Source organism: Symphalangus syndactylus, chromosome X (genome assembly GCF_028878055.3).
Source record: "Symphalangus syndactylus isolate Jambi chromosome X, NHGRI_mSymSyn1-v2.1_pri, whole genome shotgun sequence".
Classification (NCBI taxonomy): Eukaryota; Metazoa; Chordata; class Mammalia; order Primates; family Hylobatidae; genus Symphalangus; species Symphalangus syndactylus.
In genome coordinates this window covers 33,894,774-33,914,515 of record NC_072447.2, presented here as the reverse complement: position 1 = coordinate 33,914,515, position 19,742 = coordinate 33,894,774, and the positions used below count along the sequence as shown (strand labels likewise).

At 44.8% G+C, this 19,742-nt stretch overlaps 1 protein-coding gene across 12 annotated transcripts in view; it reads left to right on the top strand.

Moving 5' to 3' along the window:
* SH3KBP1 (SH3 domain containing kinase binding protein 1) overlaps nucleotides 1-19,742 on the top strand; it is a 356,671-nt gene that overhangs the window by 80,404 nt on the left and 256,525 nt on the right. The window contains exon 1 of one of the 12 annotated variants that reach the window (XM_055269202.2): nucleotides 8,658-8,807. The exons of the other annotated variants lie outside the window; for them this stretch is intronic. Coding sequence (XP_055125177.1) covers nucleotides 8,757-8,807 — 51 coding nt within the window. The 5' untranslated portion in view covers nucleotides 8,658-8,756. Of the gene's footprint in view, nucleotides 1-8,657; nucleotides 8,808-19,742 lie in introns of those variants that run through there. 12 annotated transcript variants of the gene reach the window in all.

Genomic DNA, 19,742 nt, shown 5'->3' with positions numbered 1-19,742 from the left:
CAGAGGAAGGCTATGGTCTGAGGGCCCTGGTGAATTAACCATTGCAGCTGGGGGATGGAGCTCCCCTTCAGCCCCTTCTGCACTCCATCTCACCTAAAAAAAGGTCTTTAAGCGGGTGGTAGACTGCGAACATTGGTGATACCTGCTACAGCTGGGAGTTTGGGGTGGGAGGAGCTCTATCCCTAGGGCAAATACGTTGTGAAGCCTACACCTTCAAGACACAGGCCCGCTGTGTATATTTTAGAGACTGAGACTTGGAATATTAGAGAACTGCCCTTCTTCCCTCACCCCACCCGCAGGCTAGCAAGCCCCCAGGAATAACAGTGGGTTGCAGCAGGGAGAGCTGCAAGAGACAGGCTCACACTAGGAACAGCATAAAGGAAAGCACCAAAGCCAAGAGAGGGGACAAAAAAGGTCACTAGAGGAATTTGAAGTTTTTGATGTTCATAGGAACAACAAACCTCAACGCAGCTCAACTCTTGACTAGATTAATATCAGTTCCACACTAAGGGCTCATTTACCTCAGTATCTTCTACCTTCTACGAAATGTCTGGCTTTCAACCAAAAATTACAAGGCATGCCAAAAGGCAGGTAAAAGCAGTCTGAAGAGACAAAACACTCGGTAGAACCAGATGCAAATGCGATATAGCTGCTGCAACGATCAAAACACACATGTGTCTTACCTAGCTCTGTCCACTGAGTGCCCTTTCTGTGACAGGTACCATTTTAGGAGCCATTTCAGAATGAGCTTAACAAGATCTGAGCTTTTAGAGAGCTTACACTCCAACAGAGTACAGAGGGCTTAACCACAGACAAGTGAAAAGATACTTATACTGAAACATGTCATGAAGAAACACAGGAGAGGAAAAGGCTAGAGTGGCTGGTGGAGTGTGTGGGCTGTTTCAGGTGAGGAGAAGCTGGAGCCCACACGTGAATGATGAGGAAGAGGCCCCTGCCATTACTAAGAGCCATCCAAGCAGAGAACAAGAAGTGTAATTGCCCGGAGGTGTGAACAAGGTTGGATCCTCCCTCAGTCTACACTGTTGCCTTGGAAGGTAAAAGCGCTATGGGCATCGTACTGATTACAGCAAGCTTTACAATTGTGTTGCTGTCATGGCCAACTTCTAGGGATGAAGTGGTGGGTGAGTTTTCTTTAAACGTGTGTAAGAATTACCTGTCTTCCTCCATTTTGAGGGACAAGGAGAATCTGTTAGATCTTGTTTGTAACCACTTCAGGACCTGATACAGGGTGAAAAGGAATGTGAATTTGCAACTGTGAGTAGATACTTCATCATTTATCCAGTACAAAAGTATTGTTCTTTGTACTAACTCAGCTACTCCTTACCTTCCATCCCTTGCCCCAAGTAGTGATTATTCCTATGTTACAGATGGGAAAACTGAAGCTCAGGTTGCCTGACTTGAAGATTGCAGATCTAATAAGGGTCAACCCAGTTATTTGAACTCTGGCAGCCTGACTTCCCAGGATTGTTGTGAGAACTAATTAGAAGGACAGGTATTCTTAAAAGTGGAGCCTCTGATGAAAAAGAAAACCGAAAACCAAACGTAGTTGTTAAATTCGTGTCCTAACTCAGTTTATGTGAAAACATTGGCTGCTGAAACTGCCTAAGGAAATGGATTTAGTAAATGCATGTTGAACGATCTATCACTTGTTCATTTGTCATGAGTGCTTAAAATAGATGAAAATGGGTAAATAGTTGCAACATCCCAATTTCTGCTGTGTCTTACTACTATGAATGTTATTGTATAGTATTAATACCATGAGGGCAATGTTGTCTGACACTTCCCTACCTGGAACATTCTGTAAATCACTTTTTGTGATCTCAATAACTGTTAAGTAATTGGTACCAGTCTAGTGGGTTGTTTTGTTTTTGAGATGGAGTCTCACTCTGTCGCCCAGGCTGGAGTGCAGTGGCGTGAACTCGGCTCAGTGCAACCGCCGCTTCCCTGGTTCAAGTGATTCTCCTGCCTCAGCCTCCCAAGTAGCTGGGATTACAGGTGCACACCACCATGCCTAGCTAATTTTTGTATTTTAGTAGAGACAGGGTTTCACCACGTTGGCCAGGCTGGTCTCAAACTCCTGACCTCAAGTGATCCACCCGCCTCAGCCTCCCAAAGTGCTGGGATTATGGGCATAAACCACTGTGCCTGGCCCAGTCTACTGTTCTGTAGACTGCATTTTTCACCTGTTCAAATGCTTTTCATACTTTTTCTATAGTAGTGTTTATTTTTTGAGAAGACATGAGACATAATATAAATGAACCATATTAAGTACCTGACTGGAGAGGGAGACTGTTACATTGGATTAAGAAGATGCTTATATCCATTGGTTTTTGTTTTTCACCATTAGGGGAAGAAAAACACTTTCCCAAGAGTACCTTTCTTGATACACCAAAAGGTTGCTGGTATTTGGTCATGATATATTCGTTGAGGGAAATACCAGGTGAATGGAGAGTTCTTCAACCATTAGCAATAACTGAGCACCCACTGTATGCATAGTTCCTTTATCTGTACCATTCATGGGACTGCATGTTAGATGAAAACAGCAAACAGCAAATTTTTATATAGCACTTCCCACGGACCAGAGACATTAAGTAAGTTGCCCAAGGGAGCACAGATTGTAAATGGCAGGTCTGGACGTGGGCCAGTGGGTGGCTTAACTCCAGAGTCTGTGTTCTCTCACCCCTAATTGTACTACGGTACAGCATTGTCTGGGTGGCCTTGGTTATGTTCACAAACCTCAAACCAGACGGTAATTAGCATGAGGGGCACCCAAATCTGTCAGGTTCGGAGAACCTGCTGGGAGTCTTGGCGGAGCTCTGTGATAGGGTACTGTGAGGTGTTTTTTTTTTTTTTTTAATATGCAGCCATGTCTCAATTGAAACCACAACTTCCTGTGAATGCCTTATGATGTTATTTGAACAAGGGAAATAAGCACATGAATCTTTAAAAAGTTTCAAGTATATTGATTTTTAAGAATGGATGCAATTAGTAGTTCTCATTAGCTCCAGGAATTATTTACCTTGGAATGCTTTGGTTCCAGATAAAGCCCTTTAACGCTAAAGATTTTGCAGGTTCTGCTGCTTTGACTATCTAGAGTTGATTCGACTGGCAGCTTTAAACATGCGCAGTAATGCAAGTGCTGATGCTGCCAGCACAAATGGAACAATGTATTGCTTTAATTTAAAAAACAGGCTTTGTCTCATTTTTGACTCCCTTTACATTTAATCTGACTAGTCATATTTTCTAGGAGGATGGTGAGGGTGAGAGCAGGATTTGACTCTGTTGTTCATCAATAAAGGTCCTGGAAAAAACTGGAATGTGAATTTTGATTGTGCCCTCCAATTTGTAAAGGGGAAACAAACAAAAAACAAAAACCTTAGAAGATTCTGAGGCCAGACGACAGTGTAGCCTTAGGCTGCCTAAACTCAGATGTGCCCTTCTTCCTAGGATCTTGTTAAAAGGCAGATTGTGATGGCAGCGGGGGGCGGGGGGGGTTGTTGGGGGGTAGGGTTTGGGCTGGGGGAGGGTAGGTTTGGGGAAGCTGAGATTCTGCAGTTCTAAGAAGCTCCCAGTTGATCCTCCTTTTAGTAGCAATAATTTCTGACACTTTAGACCTAGCTCTCTATCTTCTGGCTGTGTGGATCACCCGCGGGAGCTTCAACAACAGAGTTTCTCACAGCCACACCAGACCTACTGAATTAGATCTCTGCAGGGGTGAAACCAGCAGGTATTTGGGAAAAAAAAAAAAAAGCTACAGAAATCATTTGATAATAAATCTGCCAGCTTTGTTTATTGGGGATGGGGGAGTAATGACAGCTTTGAAAACTTCACTGTTGGAATCAGATTGAGATGTTTAAAGATAAGCTTTTTGACATCCTAAGGGCTTCCACTCCAAAACTACGTGAGCTATCTTAGCAGCCACCCATCTTGGAAGGGAACTCACTAGTTCTTTATGAGTATGTCCAAACTGGCTTAAATCAGAGAGAGTGGAGAAAAAAAAGAGTACTTAATGGTTAGCTTGCTGACCTGCCTAGCATTAGATAATGTCTGTGAAGGCCCCTGGAGTGCGTCCAGGGAAGCTGGGTCCCAAATATGGAAAAGAGAAGTCATGATTATGAGGTAGGAGTTGCAGTTACCATCGTGAATATTTAAAGTGTTATTTCAGTTCTTTCCTACGCTCCTAGGTTTGGGGTTTCATTTCTTTTTTTTTTTTTTTTTGAGATGGAGTCTCACTCTGTCGCCCAGGCTAGAGTGCAGTGGCGCGATCTTAGCCTACTGCAACCTCTGCCTCCCGAGTTCAACTGATTCTCCTGCCTCAGCCTCCCAAGTAACTGGGATTACAGGCACCCGCCACCATGCCCGGCTAATTTTTTTGTATTTTTAGTAGAGACGGGGTTTCACCGTGTTAGCCAGGGTGGTCTTGATCTCCTGACCTCGTGATCCGCCTGCCTCGGCCTCCCAAAGTGCTGGGATTACAGGCACGAGCCGCTGTGCCCAGCCTGGGGTTTCATTTCTAGCAGTGTGTGGGGAGCCAGGATAGGTTAGAAAGAAGGGCCAGGGGATGTCTTTGTTGTGATGAAGCAGATACCACCATGGAGTTTTGCCGCTTTCACGGTATGATTTTATTTTATTATTATTTTTTTGATAACTGAGACACCCCAGCAAGTATCTTCTTAACATTTCATAAATCTTACTATTAATCTTTTCCCCTGAGGTCAAGCAGGAAGATAAGACACCAGGTAGAGACTTAGCTTTCGCTCTCCTCAGGCTACTGTGTCTCTCTTTTAACTTGGAGTCTTTCTTCAAAACCAAGTGTTTCCCAGTGTTGCATGTGTGACTTTTCTTAGCTCCTTACATTATCTAAGGATTAAAAAAATAAGGGGCTGGGTACGGTGGCCTATGCCTGTATTCCACTATTCCAGTGCCACTATTCCAGTGCTTTGGGAGGTCAAGGCAGGAGGATCACTTGAGACCAGGGGTTTGAGACCAACCTGGCCAACATAGCAAGACCTTGTCTCTACACTAAATTTAAAAATTAGCCAGGCATGGTGGCGTGTGCCGTGTGTGCCTATAGTCACCGCTACTTGGGAGGCTGGGGTGGGGGAGGATTGCCTGAGCCCAGGAGTTAGAGACCAGCCTGGACAACATAGTGAGACAATGTCTCTAAAATAAATAAGGGAAACCTCACAATCACAAAAATAAAAAAAGTTGGACATTCCCTGTCTTCCCTTTCTGAAGCTTCTACAGTGAGAGATGTTGTGCATTGTCACCATGAACTTCTGTGTCAGGGAGGGTTGGAGCGGAGAAGCAGAGCGCTAAGTGTGATCTGGATAAGGGATTTCGTGCACGTTGTGGATGCTGCCAGTGCAAGCTGCCCCCTGTGTCCTGTGCTAAGTCTGAAGTCGCTGGAGGAAGGTGGGTGTGGATGAGAGCAAGGACTCCTGGAACCTGCCTCTGGCTCTCACGCCCCCAACCTCAATGACACAGTGCCCTGTGGGAGAGATTGGTGCCCTTCCCGAAAGGGAAAGATTAGCCCAGTCCAGTGGGCATCTGTTGAGTGTCTGCTATGTCTTGAGAGCTGTTCTGGGCCCCGGGGGAGAGCATGAGGGGAGACTGACCTGGAAACACACTTTTCCAACCCGTTGTGGTGCATGCCCAGTATGCTAAGGGAGCACAAAGGGAGGGGGACCTAAGAGCCTGGGGCAGAAGAGGAAGGAATTTGATCAGATGAAGAGGACGGGCCAGAGCCCAGAGCGAGTGAGAAAGAGGGTATAGTGTGAGTGTGAACAGAGGCCTACAGCTTGATGAGTACCTAGAAATAAGCCTTGCCAGAGTAAAATGGGAAGCGAGGCCAGAAGGTGAGAGGGATCTTGCATGCCCTTGAAAGGAACTTGGACTTTTGGGGTAATTGGGAACCACTGAGGCAGGATTCTAAGCAGGGGTATGCCACACCGTCACATGTGGATGGAGGAAAGTTCCTTCAATCTGTGACCTCTCCTGAATGAGCACCTGCTCCCAGGCAAGTTTTTTATTTTTTTTAATTTTGTTTTAATATTTGGGAGTGCAGTGGTGTGATCTCAGCTCACTGCAACCTCCGCCTCCCGGGTTCAAGTGATTCTTGTGCCTCAGCCTCTCGAGTAGCTGGGACTACAGACATGCGCCACCACACCTGGCTAATTTTTGTGTTTTTTTGGTAGAGACCGGGTTTCCTTGTGTTGGTCAGGCTGGTCTTGATACTCCTGGCCTCAAGTGATCCGCCCACCTGGGTCTCCCAAAGTACTGGGATTACAGGCATGAGCCACCGCACTGAGCCTCCAGGCATGTTCCCCACCGGCCACCCCTCCCAAGACAGAGCCTTGCTCTGTCGCCCAGGCTGGAGTGCAGTGGTGCAATCTCGGATCACTGCAACCTCTGCCTCCTGGGTTCAAGTGATCCTTCTGTCTCAGTCTCCCAAGTAGCTGGGATTACAGGCACCTGCCATCATGCCCAGCTAATTTTTTTGTATTCTTAGTAGAGACAGGGTTTCTCCATGTTGGCCAGGCTCGTTTCAAACTCCTGACCTCAAGGGATCCGCCCACCTCAGCCTCCCAAAGTGTTAGAATTACAGGCGTGAGCCACTGCACCCGGCCCAGGCAAGGTTTTAAAAACAGCTTTGAGGTCTAATTTACATGCCATGATACTGACCTACTGAGTATCCCAGTCAGTGCTTTTTAATATATTTACAGAGTTGTGTGACCATCTCCACAATCTAATTCTTGAACATTTCCATCACCCCCAAAAGAAACCTGTGCCCATTTGCAGTCACTCTCCATTTCCACGCTCAGCCCTAGGCAACCACTCATCTTTGTGATTTCTCCTTTTTCTTTAAGGAGAATGTTTTCTGCAAATGTATTATTTACTTTAAGGAGTCTCCCAAATTATAAACTCTTACTCTTGGCTACCCAGTTACTGCTCAGCCTGTTCCTCCCAGCACACTTGAGATTGCATGGAACAGAAACCTGTCTGGGACTGCCTTAAACACAGACATTTGTTATTTTGCATAATTGGGAGGCTAGAGGTAGGGTGGATCCCAGGGGCAGTGTGGTCAGCTGCTCAGTGTGACATCAGAAATCCGTGTTCTTGCTGTCTCTTCCCCCACTGTGTTGTTCTGGCAGTAACTTCACCCAAGGGCTGGCTTCCCTGTGGTCATCAGTTGGTTGTAGAATGGCATCCATCTGCAGTGGGGCCCTTTGCTTCCTTGCTCACAGCCTGTATGTAGGAGGAGTTATTTCTTACAGTCTGATTGGGTGAGCTTTGTTCCCACTGCCCGCCCTGAAGCAATGATTGGCTTAGAATTAATTAGGCTGTCCTTCCTAGAGCTGGAAATGGGCTCCATGGGGGAATGGATGGGCACCTGTGACCAGGAGTGGGCTCTGCTGGGGAAGGAGGAAGGGAGCCAGCTCTACTGGGTAGGCAACTAGCAGTGCTCACTGAGGGTTACTGACCAACCACATTGGATTGTTTGTTTCCTTTCACTTGGGGGCCTTTTTTATGTTAAATGCAAGCAAGGTGATCCTCTGACTTTGAACTTGTTATCTGGGGGAAGGCAGACCAATCCCAGTTCATCCTGGCTGAGTGACAGCGGATTTGATCTTTGATCTCAATAGGCTTGAGAGTAATAATACGTGAGTATTTTTGAAGCTGACCCTAGCTTTACATCTCTGAAAAGTATCAATTCAGATCTCACTAATTCAGGAGGTTCTCATAATTTGGTCAAGAAGTTCGCTGAAGTTTACCTTTGAACAGTTTTATAGTGAGGGTAATATTGGTGATGGTGGTAACACTGACATATGTGGGAAGTAAATGATTTGAGTAACATTCGAAAAACCTGTTTGCTTTAGGATAGAAATATCTAAATATATGACTAGTAGTAAATAGTAGAAAATCATTCCTATCTAGTTATTAAGTTAGTCCCTTGGAATCTCTCCTTGGGGAAAAAATAAAATCCTGCTCTGAATGTGTCAGTATTTGAATTACTGTATGAACTTGAAATTAACAAAAATGGACTTTCAAGTATAATACATGCTTCACTGAGCCAAATAGACATTCTGCCAGTTATTTGGACTTTATTAAATTTTACTTTATTACTTATATGTAATAAAAAATCAAGGTAAGCCTCTGCTTTGCAAAGTCATTTATTTGATTAGGAGCTGTATTTTAGAGTGCATTTCAGGGTGAGGTTTGTCCACATGTAAGCAATGAGCGTTTGCTGGTGCAGCTCGTAATGGTGAGAACGGATGTTGAAGAAAGCAAACACCATATGCCCTTTGTTTCCCGTGCATGTCCTCTTCTGGAGGCCTGGGTGGAGTGTTTCAGCTGTCTCAAATAATCTCCATTTTGCTGTTACTGCAGACTCTGCGGTTCTCCAGCTCTCTCCTCTCTGATGTTAATTATAACTTCTTCCTAATTAGGTGGCTCTTCCTCCTCCTCAGTCATACAGGTTCCACACTCTCAAGTGCCAGAGATTGGATTACTTTTCACTTGATTTGCGACAGAAATAAGTGCAAAGAATTACAAAAAAACCACCAGTGTGAGTGTGTAGTGGGAGGGGCAGGCGGGTTGGGTACGGGACAGGATGCTTAGAATAATTTTGCTGCCAAGTGAATCAGAGAGACTTGCAGTTCTCGGAGAGCACGGAACTTACTCCTGTCCAGAGTTCAGACACAGCCAGAAATTACCATTTCATACTTCACAGAATGGAGGTTTCAGCAGCCAAAGCCCCAAGTGCCGCAGACTTGTCTGAGATTGTAAGTAGGCCATACATCTGTTTTGATTGTTGCGATGTCTGCATCTTTTGTAGCCTGTTGCCCGACTACTTTGTAGGCCAGGAGGGAGGCATGATGGGTAATTTGGTCTCAGGCCAGTCCTTCCAAGATGGTGACCAACACTGTTTTCCACTTGGCCCCAGGTCTTCTCAGTTTTCTGGTTTGTAGCCGAAGGGTATTTCTTTCACTAAGCCCTTGTCTGTGATAGAAGTGGATTCTTTTGGCTGAGTTCCTTTTGTAGTGGCATTTATAAAGATTTTGAATAGCTCTGTCATCTGGTTTGGTGGCTCTTTCCCTCTCTGATCACTATCGACAGCCAGGTGAGTTTTCTCCAGGGGACACTGCACACAGACAGCTGCATTCAGCCAAACCCCCTGCAGGCATCCATTTCTGCAGTGAGGTACCCCTCTCAGGTGTTGGGAGCCGGTAGCATTTCTGATGCAGCTGGCAGATTTGGGAATCTGGGAGCAAGCCAGGTGTGGAATTTAGCTTTCCTGTAGTATGAAGAAATAAACGGAGTGGGGGTAAGAATGAGATGGGAGACAGGAGAGAAAGTCAGCTTGGGGTCTGTCAAGAGTACTGTCCTGTTGCCAGATGCCAACTGAGGTGTCGGGAGAGGTTCAGTTCCCTACTCAGCTAACTGTGCAGCCATGGGCCGCTAACCAAGATCTCTCCAAGTCTTACTTTTCTCATCTGAAAATCTCCATCCTACCACCTCACAGGATTACTGGATTGTTTAAAGTAATGAATGTGAAGGCACCTGGTGCTTGGTTGCCATCCTTCTCCCTTTCTGTGGCACTCTGTGCCATAAATGCAAGCAGTGTGTTGGGCTCTGTGAGATGCCACCAGTGTTGCTGTCCTGGCTTGTTTCAGGGCAGCTTTTGTGGCCACCAAGTTCTCATGGTCAGTGTCACAGGCTTGATCTTGGGGTCGGCCAGTTGGCCTTGCTTAAGTATGTAGCCCCAGGTTGCCCTTTTAGTCATGGCCAGGTGACCCGCCTCCCAAAACAAGGTCCTGGGGAAAGGGTTTGAGTGAGTCATGGTTATATCTCATAGATAACGTTTAAGTTAAAGATGATGGGAACTGGGGACCCAAGTTAGGAGGCTGTGTTACAGGTCCTTGGGGAGAGTGATAATTCAAAAGACTCCTTTCCCGTCCAACTTTGAGTTTCCAACTTATTAAAACCTATATTCATCCAGAGCGAGGGAGAAGGAAAACAAAAGGTAAACCTCGGCCAGGCACAATGGTTTATGCCTGTAATTCCAGCACTTTGGGAGGCCGAGGCAGGAGGATCTCTTGAGCCCAGGAGTTCGAGACCAGCCTGGGCAACATGGTGAGACCCTGTCTCTACTAAAAATAAAAAAAATTAGCAAGGAATGGTGACACACGCCTGTAGTCCCAGCTACTCAGGAGGCTGAGGCTGGAGGATTGACTGAGCCTGGGATGTCGAGGCTGCAGTGAGCCATGATCATGCTACTGTGCTCCAGCCTGGGTGACAGGAGTGAGACCCTGTGTCAAAAAAATAAAAATAAAAATAAACCTTGATTGAAAACTGCTGAGCAGTCATCTGAATTTTGATTCAGAAGTACATGTAGGACACCATCATGGTACTTTTCCATTGTGTTGTTTCATTTAATGTGTTTATGAATTTAGGCAGCCACCATGCACGTCGGTCAAGCCCCAGTTGCCTTTCGTGTGTGTGTGTGTGTGTGTGCACGCATGCGTGTGCGTGTGTGCGCGTGTGTGTGTGCTTGTGTGTTTAGGGCACTTTCTAGAGCCTGCTCTGTTAATTAACTGTACTGTGTGCTTTATATTTGCTGTGAGTTAATTGCTGATGATAGTGTTCCCTTTCCAGTCACAAGTTCTCCCACCCCTTTCCCCCATTGAATTCCTCGTTTTTCATCTCATCCATAGGCTCAAGTTGTTTGTCTTTGACTGGCAAGACTCCTCAATAATCGTGTATCAGTGATCTCTGACACAGTGCTAACTTTTATCACTGATTACAGAGAGACATTGTATAAATCATCAGGACAGTTTGTTTTGCGTATGATGATTTAAGAGCACCTCTTAACCAACATCAAAGTAATGTATCAGAGTGCCAACCTTCAGTACTTTTCTTTTGCTTTTCATTGAAATCCACTTTCTTTTCTGTGGTCTACTGGGCCTCGTATGGTCTGGCTTTGCCTACCTTTTCAGCCTCATTGGGGTCATCTTCCCACTCGGCCACTGCCTTCTACCATATTGAGTTCTCGCCTGTCCCAGCACTGTCTCTGCGTCCGGGCACTTGCAGGTCTCACTGCTGGGAATGCCCCTTTTTTTCTTTTTGGCTCCTTGCTTGGCTGGCCCTTTCTCTTCTTTCGGGTACCACTCTGAGCAGCCCTCCAGGGCCATCTTGTCTCAAGGGCCAGCCTCCATCTTGAGTTTCCTTTCTCCATTCCCATCACATCACTGCATTTATTTCCTTTACAGTCCTTATATCACAGCCTGTAAGTATTTTGTTAACTCATTGATGTACTTGGTATTTGATGTCTCTCCCACCAGAATTTTAGCTCCATGAGGGCAGGGGCCTTGTCTGTCTTATCCCTACCATATCCCCAGCTCTTAACTCAATTCTAGATGCATGGTAAATTCTCAACAGATATTTGTTGAATGAATAGTTGCCTTGGATAATTAACACTGTGAATTACTTTTAAGTAGTTTGTGACTGCAAGCTGATAGAGCTAGTCCCATGTTTTATGTGGCTGGCCCCCTCCCCATCTGCATCCATCACTGCTCTGGCACTTTGGGAGCATTTCAGACCCCAGGGCACTGTTTTCCTCTCTTGGCCAGCCCCTGGCTGGTGTCTGGGATAACTCTCTGTTTTAAGCATCATTTTTGTTCTCAAAATGAAAACCACCTGTCTTCAAAGTGATTTGCTTAAAATAAATGCTTTATTTCTTTACTGAGACCTTCTTCCCTTTCTGCCTTTCTCCACCTCCTGCCAAGAATAATGTGAAAAACCCCATTATCTTGGAAAGTGGTTTTCCCTCTGGTTAGAATCCAAAGCCAGATGACTTACCACCAAATGTGCTGGGGTAATAGCTTTCCCCTGCCCTGCTGCTCTCAGATGTTAGTGAGATCTCCACCTTGGCACTTCCCTTCTTTGTATATTTCCTTGAAACTTCCTTCCTACACGTAAAGAAGCTAGCCCAAAGCACCACCTAAATGGCAGTGAGGGTAGGGATCATGTCTTAAGTAGCACTCTGTGGCAGACTGTTTGCCAGCTCACTGACACCTTACACCAATTCCAAGGAGTTGACAGTTTTTACCCCCATTTTAGAGATAGCAAAATGGAGGCTCACTGAGGTTAGGTGACTTGTTCCTAAGCACATAGGTTGCAACCAGCCAAGATCAGAAACCAGGCTTGTCTGACTCCCAAATTCATCTTTTATTTGTTGATGTACTCAGTGTCTCCCAGGGCTTTATCAACCAAGTTCTGCAGTTAAAAAAATATCTGGCAACCTGGTCTACAGTACACATCCATGTAACTGAAGTAAGTTTCCTGAAACAGTAGCTGCCTTCACTGTGCGTGATGCCCTCTTGTATTCTCCATTCCATTCAACAGATGCTTGTCAGGACCTTCTAAACTGATTACATGGCCCACCGATTGGTGGCAATCCATTTGAAAACAGTTTGAGGGACATTAGTGTAGGTGAGGTGTAAACTATGCTTAGTTTATATAGAGGTTTACATGGTATAAGCTATTAAAAAGAATTTTTATGGCAATATAATAGACATACATAAAATGCACATGAGGGTACGGCTGTTGAATTTTCACAAACTAAACACATCTGCGTAATTAGCACCAGATCAAAACACACACCATTGATTTAAGCTTCTTTGAATCAAGACAGAGGCATGGAGTACAACAGAAACTGATAGCCCCTCAGTTTGTTGTGAATTACCCACAAACAGCTTACTCCATAGGCAGACTCTTTTTGGAGGTCCATAGCATGCCTTTCCAGTGATGGGGTCTGGCTGGCGTTTGAGATCTAACAATCGCCGAAGGAGTGGAATGTGGCCTCTGTAATGGCCTCAGAAATTAGCACAAAAGGAGGGCTGACTGAGAATGTGCCTGGTAAAATGTGAACATGGAGGAGGAGGAGGAGGAGGAGGAGGAGGAGGAGGGGGAAGAGGGGGAGGAGGGGGAGGAGGGGGAGGAGGGGGGGAGGAGGAGGAGGAGGAGGAGGAGGAGGAGGAGGAGGAGGAGGAGGAGGAGGAGGAGGAAAGGGCAAGGCCCCGTAGTTGAGTACAGAAACGTTAGGGTGTGAGAATTTGTGGTCATAGTAATTGAGACCAATTTTACTGAAATGGAGGGTGGCAAAAGGAGGAAGGAAAAGGAATTTGTGATTACAGCACCAAGCCCCTAGAGGTTAAAGAACGTCTCTATAAAATAAGGAATATCTACCTCTTATGGTGAGTGTTGACTTTTAGAGAAAATTGTTCTAGTATACTGAACTAAAATGCTTAATTATTGGCAAAAGATATAGATGCATCTCCATGCAGAAAAGCAAGCTAAAGCAACTTTGCTTTCATAATGTATGGGTTCTGTAAAGCTGTCTTGGTGGACACGCCATATGTAATTCATCATAATGGGGTGTGCATAGAAATGAAAGGGAGCGAATATCGTAACATGCCTTGAAGCATTGAGTGCTAAGTTACAAAGGGCATTAATTAATACAACTTTATGGGATTCATTTATAGCTCACTTTTAGTCAAACTGAAATAGCTTTCCTGAATCAGGGACTTTGGGATAATAATAAATCCTTTTGTCTTTGTTGATCAGATAAGCTCTTTTTTTTTGAGATGGAGTCTCGCTCTGTCGCCCAGGCTGGAGTGCAGTAGCGCGATCTTGGCTCACTGCAAGCTCCGCCTCCCGGGTTCATGCCGTTCTCCTGCCTCAGCCTCCAGAGTAGCTGGGACTACAGGCGCCCGCCACCGCCCCCGGCTAATTTTTTGTATTTTTAGTAGAGACGGGGTTTCACCGTGGTCTCGATCTCCTGACCTCGTGATCCGCCCGCCTCGGCCTCCCAAAGTGCTGGAATTACAGGCGTGAGCCACTGCGCCCGGCCCAGATAAGCTCTTATTCACTGACTTCCTGTTACTTTCTTGGCACCCAGAGTCATGCCTGGGCACTAAGGACTTGCTGAATGAATGGAAGGAGTAAGGACAAAAAAAAATCGTAGCTAGCATTTAATGAGCGTGTACTGTGTGCTTTGCCTCTTTTATCTGATTTAGTCATCACTACAAGCCTGTGAGGCAGGCACTGTTATCATTTTCTTCTTTATTTTATTTTATTTATTTTTTATTTTTTGAGATGGAGTCTTGCTCTGTCACCCAGGCTGGAGTGCAGTGGCACTATCTCGGCTCACTGCAAGTTCTGCCTCCCGAGTTCACACCATTCTCCTGCCTCAGCCTCCCGAGGAGCTGGGACTCCAGGCACCTGCCACCACGCCCAGCTAATTTTTTGTATTTTTAGTAGAGACAGGGTTTCACCATGTTAGCCAGGATGGTCTCGATCTCCTGACCTCGTGATCTGCCCGCCTCAGCCTCCCAAAGTGCTGGGATTACAGGCGTGAGCCACCATGTCTGGCCTATTTATTTATCTATTTATTGAGATGGGATCTCACTCTCACCCAGGCTGGAGTGCAGTGATGCAATCACAGCTCACTGCAGCCTCGACCTCCTGGGCTCAAGTGATCCTCCCACCTCTCAGCTTCCTGAGTAGCTGGGACTATAGGTGCACACCACCATGCCTGGCTGATTTTTTTTTTTTTTTTTTTTTGTAGAGACAGGGTTTCACCATGTTGCCCAGGCTGGTCTTGAACTCCTGGGCTCAGTAATCTGCCTGCCTGAGGTTTCCAAAGTGTTGGGATTATAGGTGTGAGCCACCATGCCCAGCATTATCCCTTCTTTCAGAGTCACCTTATATCCTCTGCTTGCCTGGGGACGGTTCTGGTGTATGCCTGTTGTCCTCGCATTAACATTGACATCACCTGCTTTCATTCTCAGATGTCCTGGTCAGATGATAAACCATTTCACTCTGAAATGTTCTGGTTTGGATAGACAGATGAGGAAACTGAGACACAGAGAAGCCACATCACTTTCCATGGTCACCAAGCTAGTAAGATGTAAAGGTGGGATTCTTTCCTAGGAGTCTGATTCCAGGTCGTGTTGTCTGATCACTAAGTTCTGGTGCTTCACAGTTTAAGCCAAGGGAGAGATAATATAGAAAAACCACTCTTTATGTTTTTCAGCTTCAGTATTTAGTAAAAATCACTGCCAAGTTAGCATCTGAAGTAGGTTAATGTGACTCAGGGCAGTGGGAATGTGCTAGGTAAAGACTCATTGAAACCCTAAGTGTGTGTTCATTAGTAAACCTGGCCAACTAGTACCCTAGAATGATAGTAGCATTCACATGTGCATGGTGCTTTATAGTTTACAAAACCCCTTCTCCCATATTATTGTGTTGAAGCTTCTTGTGCACTCAGAGGTGGGAGGTGGATGGCCAGTGGTGGGATTTCCAGTTTATAGAGGAGGATGGGGTAATCAGCAGGGTGGTACAGTTGCCTGCCTGAGGCTTCACGGCTAGAAAAGAGGCAGATCCAGGATTCAACCCAGGTATTCTGACTTGGCAATCAGTGCATTCCCACTTAGCACAGGTGCCTCTTAGCCAGATATATATATATATATATATATTTTTTTTTTTTCTCGAGACAATGTCTTGCTTGCTCTGTCACCTAGGCCAGAGTGCAGTGGTGTGATCACAACTCTCTGTAGCCTCAACCTCCCAGGCTCAAACGATCCTCCCACCTCAGCCTCCCAAATAGCTGGGATTACAGGTGTGCAACCACCATGCCTGGCTAATTTTTAATTTTTTTTTAAGAGATGGGGTCCCACTACATTGCTCAGACTGGTCTGGAATTCCTGGGCTAAAGTAATCCTCCCACCTCGGCCTCCTAAAGTGCTGGGATTACAAGTGTGAGCCGCCCATGCCTGGCCCAGATGCTCTTATATAGCCATTTGAGGGTGCTGTTTATGAAGGGTTAGGGAGTCACTTGAAGACTTATTTACCCAGAGTTTCTCAGCCTTGGCACTGTTGACATTTTGAGCCAATTAAGCCTGTTGTGGGGGCTGTCCTGTGTGTTGTAGGATGTTTAGGAGCATCTCTGGGGTCTACTCGCTAGATGCCAATAGCACAATCGCTCATCCCGCCCCTGCCCCCACCCCCCGCCCCCGCCAGATCCCTCCAAGTCGTGACAACAAAGAAAAGTGTCTCCAGACATTACCAAATGTCCCTTGCGGGGGCACAATTGCCTCTGGTTAGGGACCACTGGCCTAACATAATAGCCACATTTAAAAGAGGGAAAGACGACCTTGAAAATGTTAGACCTGTCTTCTTCCCCTTTCTCTAGTTTCTAAAGCATCAGAAAAACTGTTGAAAGACCTGCAAAGGGGCAAAAGAGAGAGAGAACAAGCAACATGTTTCATGTTGAATTCTCTTCCGTGGAAGAGCATTGTGTCTGCCAAAGGATAAGATAGTCAACATTTTTTTAAGTTAAAAATCACACAGTTAAACATGTTTTGATAGAAAAGTTAGAACAGAGATCAGCCAAAATATACATATACAGAATCTCCTGTAATCCTACTGCCGAGATAACCGTGGTTCATATTTTGGTCTATTTCCTTCTAACCTTTTCCAGCATGCATATACAAGTATATATTTAAAAAAAAATTTCCAAATAGAGCCATGCCAAAAGCTGTTATAAACAGCTTTTTAATTTAAATGTGCTACAAATATCTTTCCACATCTATGATACACAGTTACTAAGGTTTGTAGTATTTTGTTGTATGGCTAGCATATAATTTATTCACTTAGTCTCCTGTTGTGTACATTTGCTTTGCTTCTAATTTTGTTTTTGCTGTTAACATGCAAAACCACTGTGAGTATCCATGTGCATACTTACGCCCTTTCCAGCTTGTTTTTTTTTCCTTCTAGAAGTTACCATCACTGTAATTTTTAGTATCCATTGAGTAAGATACTGAATTCATAATGTTCTGAATTGTATTTTAATTATGTCACATACCTTTACCCCTCAAAATTACAGAAATGTATTGATTAAAAATGTGTTTTTGTGCTAGGCTTGCAGAATGGGGTGTGGAAAGCTCTTTGGTTTTCTGATTGAACGATGACTAATAAGAAACCATTTGGGTTTCGTGCCTTGTTCATGAAGCCCAGTCTTAACTGTGTCAGGCTACTTCCTGAGTAGGAATCAGCCCAGTGAAGGTTGCTTAACCGTCCTTTAAGATTCTGTTCACTACTGAAAGAAATTCAAGGCTATATGCTCGTGAATTCTCATTGCTCATGGATTTTTCTTCTATGTGTTTTAAATTATAAACTCATGGAAAAGACATTCAGATGGTAGAGAGGAGCATAAAGTTTCCTACTTTACTCCTCTCCCTCTTGGTTTTTTTTTTTTTTTTTCATTCTCTAGGATTTTTGTATGCTTGTACAAATATTGAAATACAAAAAAATTTAAAACCCACAAATTGGGCAACAGAATGCAATGTATGAGCCAAGTAGCTTTTTTCCACTTAATGCATCTTTCTATATCAGCACATTATTCTGTTTAATTGGTGCCCTATTTGGGGTTGTTTTCAGCTTCTCCTGCAACAAGTCACCTTCTATTATGAGTCTATCCATAGGATACATGCTTAGCAGTGGAGTTGTTGGGTTAAGAGTTTATGTCCTTATGGTTTTGATAGATATTGCTAAATTGCCCTTCTACCAGAAGTATATAGCTTGACTTGTTTCTATCAGGCATTTTTTTCATGCCTGGCATAAATTATTGATTAATAAGCTGGGAACACAAAGGTAGAATCTCATCTATAGGAAGGGGCATACTTGGTTAGGAGACCACGTCTTCCCTAATGACCATTATGAGGATTGGTTTTCAGCCTTGAGCATACTCAGGGGGATGTGTATTTACTGATTTTCTCCTGGGCTTGGCCTGAAACTGGCTTTTACTTTTTTCAACCACAGAGTAAGAATATGCATATAAAGTTGGGAGACAATACCCAGATAGACAACTTTCTGGGAATATTCAATGACATGCCTCAATGAGAATTGTGGTGGTTAGAAATGGACCCTTATTACTAAAGAGGTTGTGACATGTAAATATCAGTGGGTCTCTGAAATAGAAGCATAGTTCATTTGGCATTTGGTACAGTGTATCAAATGGAACATAATATAATAAATGTAAATGTAACATGTTATAATCATGTTACAGTAATTACTACCCCTTTTATCTCTTCCATGAAGTCTTTTCTGATGTTTCTTCATTCCCCATCTTCTCCCACTCCATGAGGACATTTTTTTCACACTGTCCTTAAAAAAAAATATAGCTGGTATTTGCATTTAGGGCTTTAAATTGTTTTATTATCTTGGATCAGATATGTATCCCTAATCAAATTTTAACCAACATTTGGTTTCTGGTCCTCTTCACTCTGGCTGGGTGTTTGGAACGTAAGTGTTTTGATTGGTTGCCCACTCTAGAATTCTTCTGATTTCATGAGATCCCTGTGCTTGGTAAAGGAGGGCTCTCTCCTGGACATCTCCCCCTTGTAGGCCCCCAGAACGGTGCTCATTAAGGACTCTGTCATCTCAGTCTTCAGAGCGCTGCTTTCCTGCCTAGGGAAGGGCACAGCAGGGTGCCATCTTTTATATGATTTGATATCTGAAGCAGCAGAGGATGGCAGATGTTTGAAGATGATTCTGTGAGCCCTGGTGGGTACGGCAGCTGCCAGAGCCTGGGTAACCATGTGAAGGGCTCATATTTTCTGAAAAATCAGGGCTTTCTGATGGTCACTTTTTAGGGTATTCTTGGCCAGGATCTTTTTTGAGTCGGCCTGAAGTATCCTGGAAGGTGGAAGCTAAAATCCATGTAGGTTTGGCCTCAGGCTGGGCCCCTTAGAGGAGGTGGGGCAGCTTTCCTTTCTCTTCTCCTTGAGCCCCGAGGGCTGACACTGTGCCTTGGGGACTCTCCCTGGCCTTTCCCAGGGGATGACCTCGAGAGAGTCTTAAAAAGGGAACAAACCAAAAAGCTGTTATTTTTCTTATTGTTCAGATAATATATTTTCTTTTATAGCAAATGAAGAGGGCTTTTGAGGGGCAGGCAATGTGATCTGAGGAAAATGACCTCTGGGGTCAAATAGTTCTGGGTTGGAATGTGGGCTCTGTGGCTTTTTCCCTAAGGGGCTGTTATGGGCCAAATTTTGTCCCTAACCCCCCTGTACCTCATAATGTGACTGTATTTGGAGATAGGTCCTTTAAAGAGGTGATTAAGTTAAAATGAGGCCATTAGGGTAGGCCTTAATCCAATCTGACTGGTGTCCTCATAAGAAGAGGAGATTAGGGCACACAGAGAGATACCAGGGGTGCAGACGTACAGAGCAAAGACCATGTGAGGACACAGCGAGCAGGTGGCCATCTGCAAGCCAAGGAGAGGGGCCCCAGGAGAAACCCAATGTACCTTGATTCCAGCCTCCAGAGCTGTAAGGTAATGAATTTCTATTATTTAAGCCCCCCTAGTCTGTGGTATTTTGTTATGGCAACCCAGGCTGACTAAGATGGGGGCTTTTAGCAAGTCAAGTCCCCTGATTTTGCTTTCCTAAAGAGGGACCACAACACCCTGAGTTGACAAGAAGAGTGGACACAGTGCCTGGCTTCTAGGAGTTACTCTCAAATGGCAGTGGTGGTGGTCACCATAATCATTTAATAATGTGATAATAGAAATCACCACCCCCCTTCCCTCACCCAAGTTTTCTGACCCCGTCTGGTTTGAGATTTTTCTTTTTATATATTTTTTTGAGACGGAG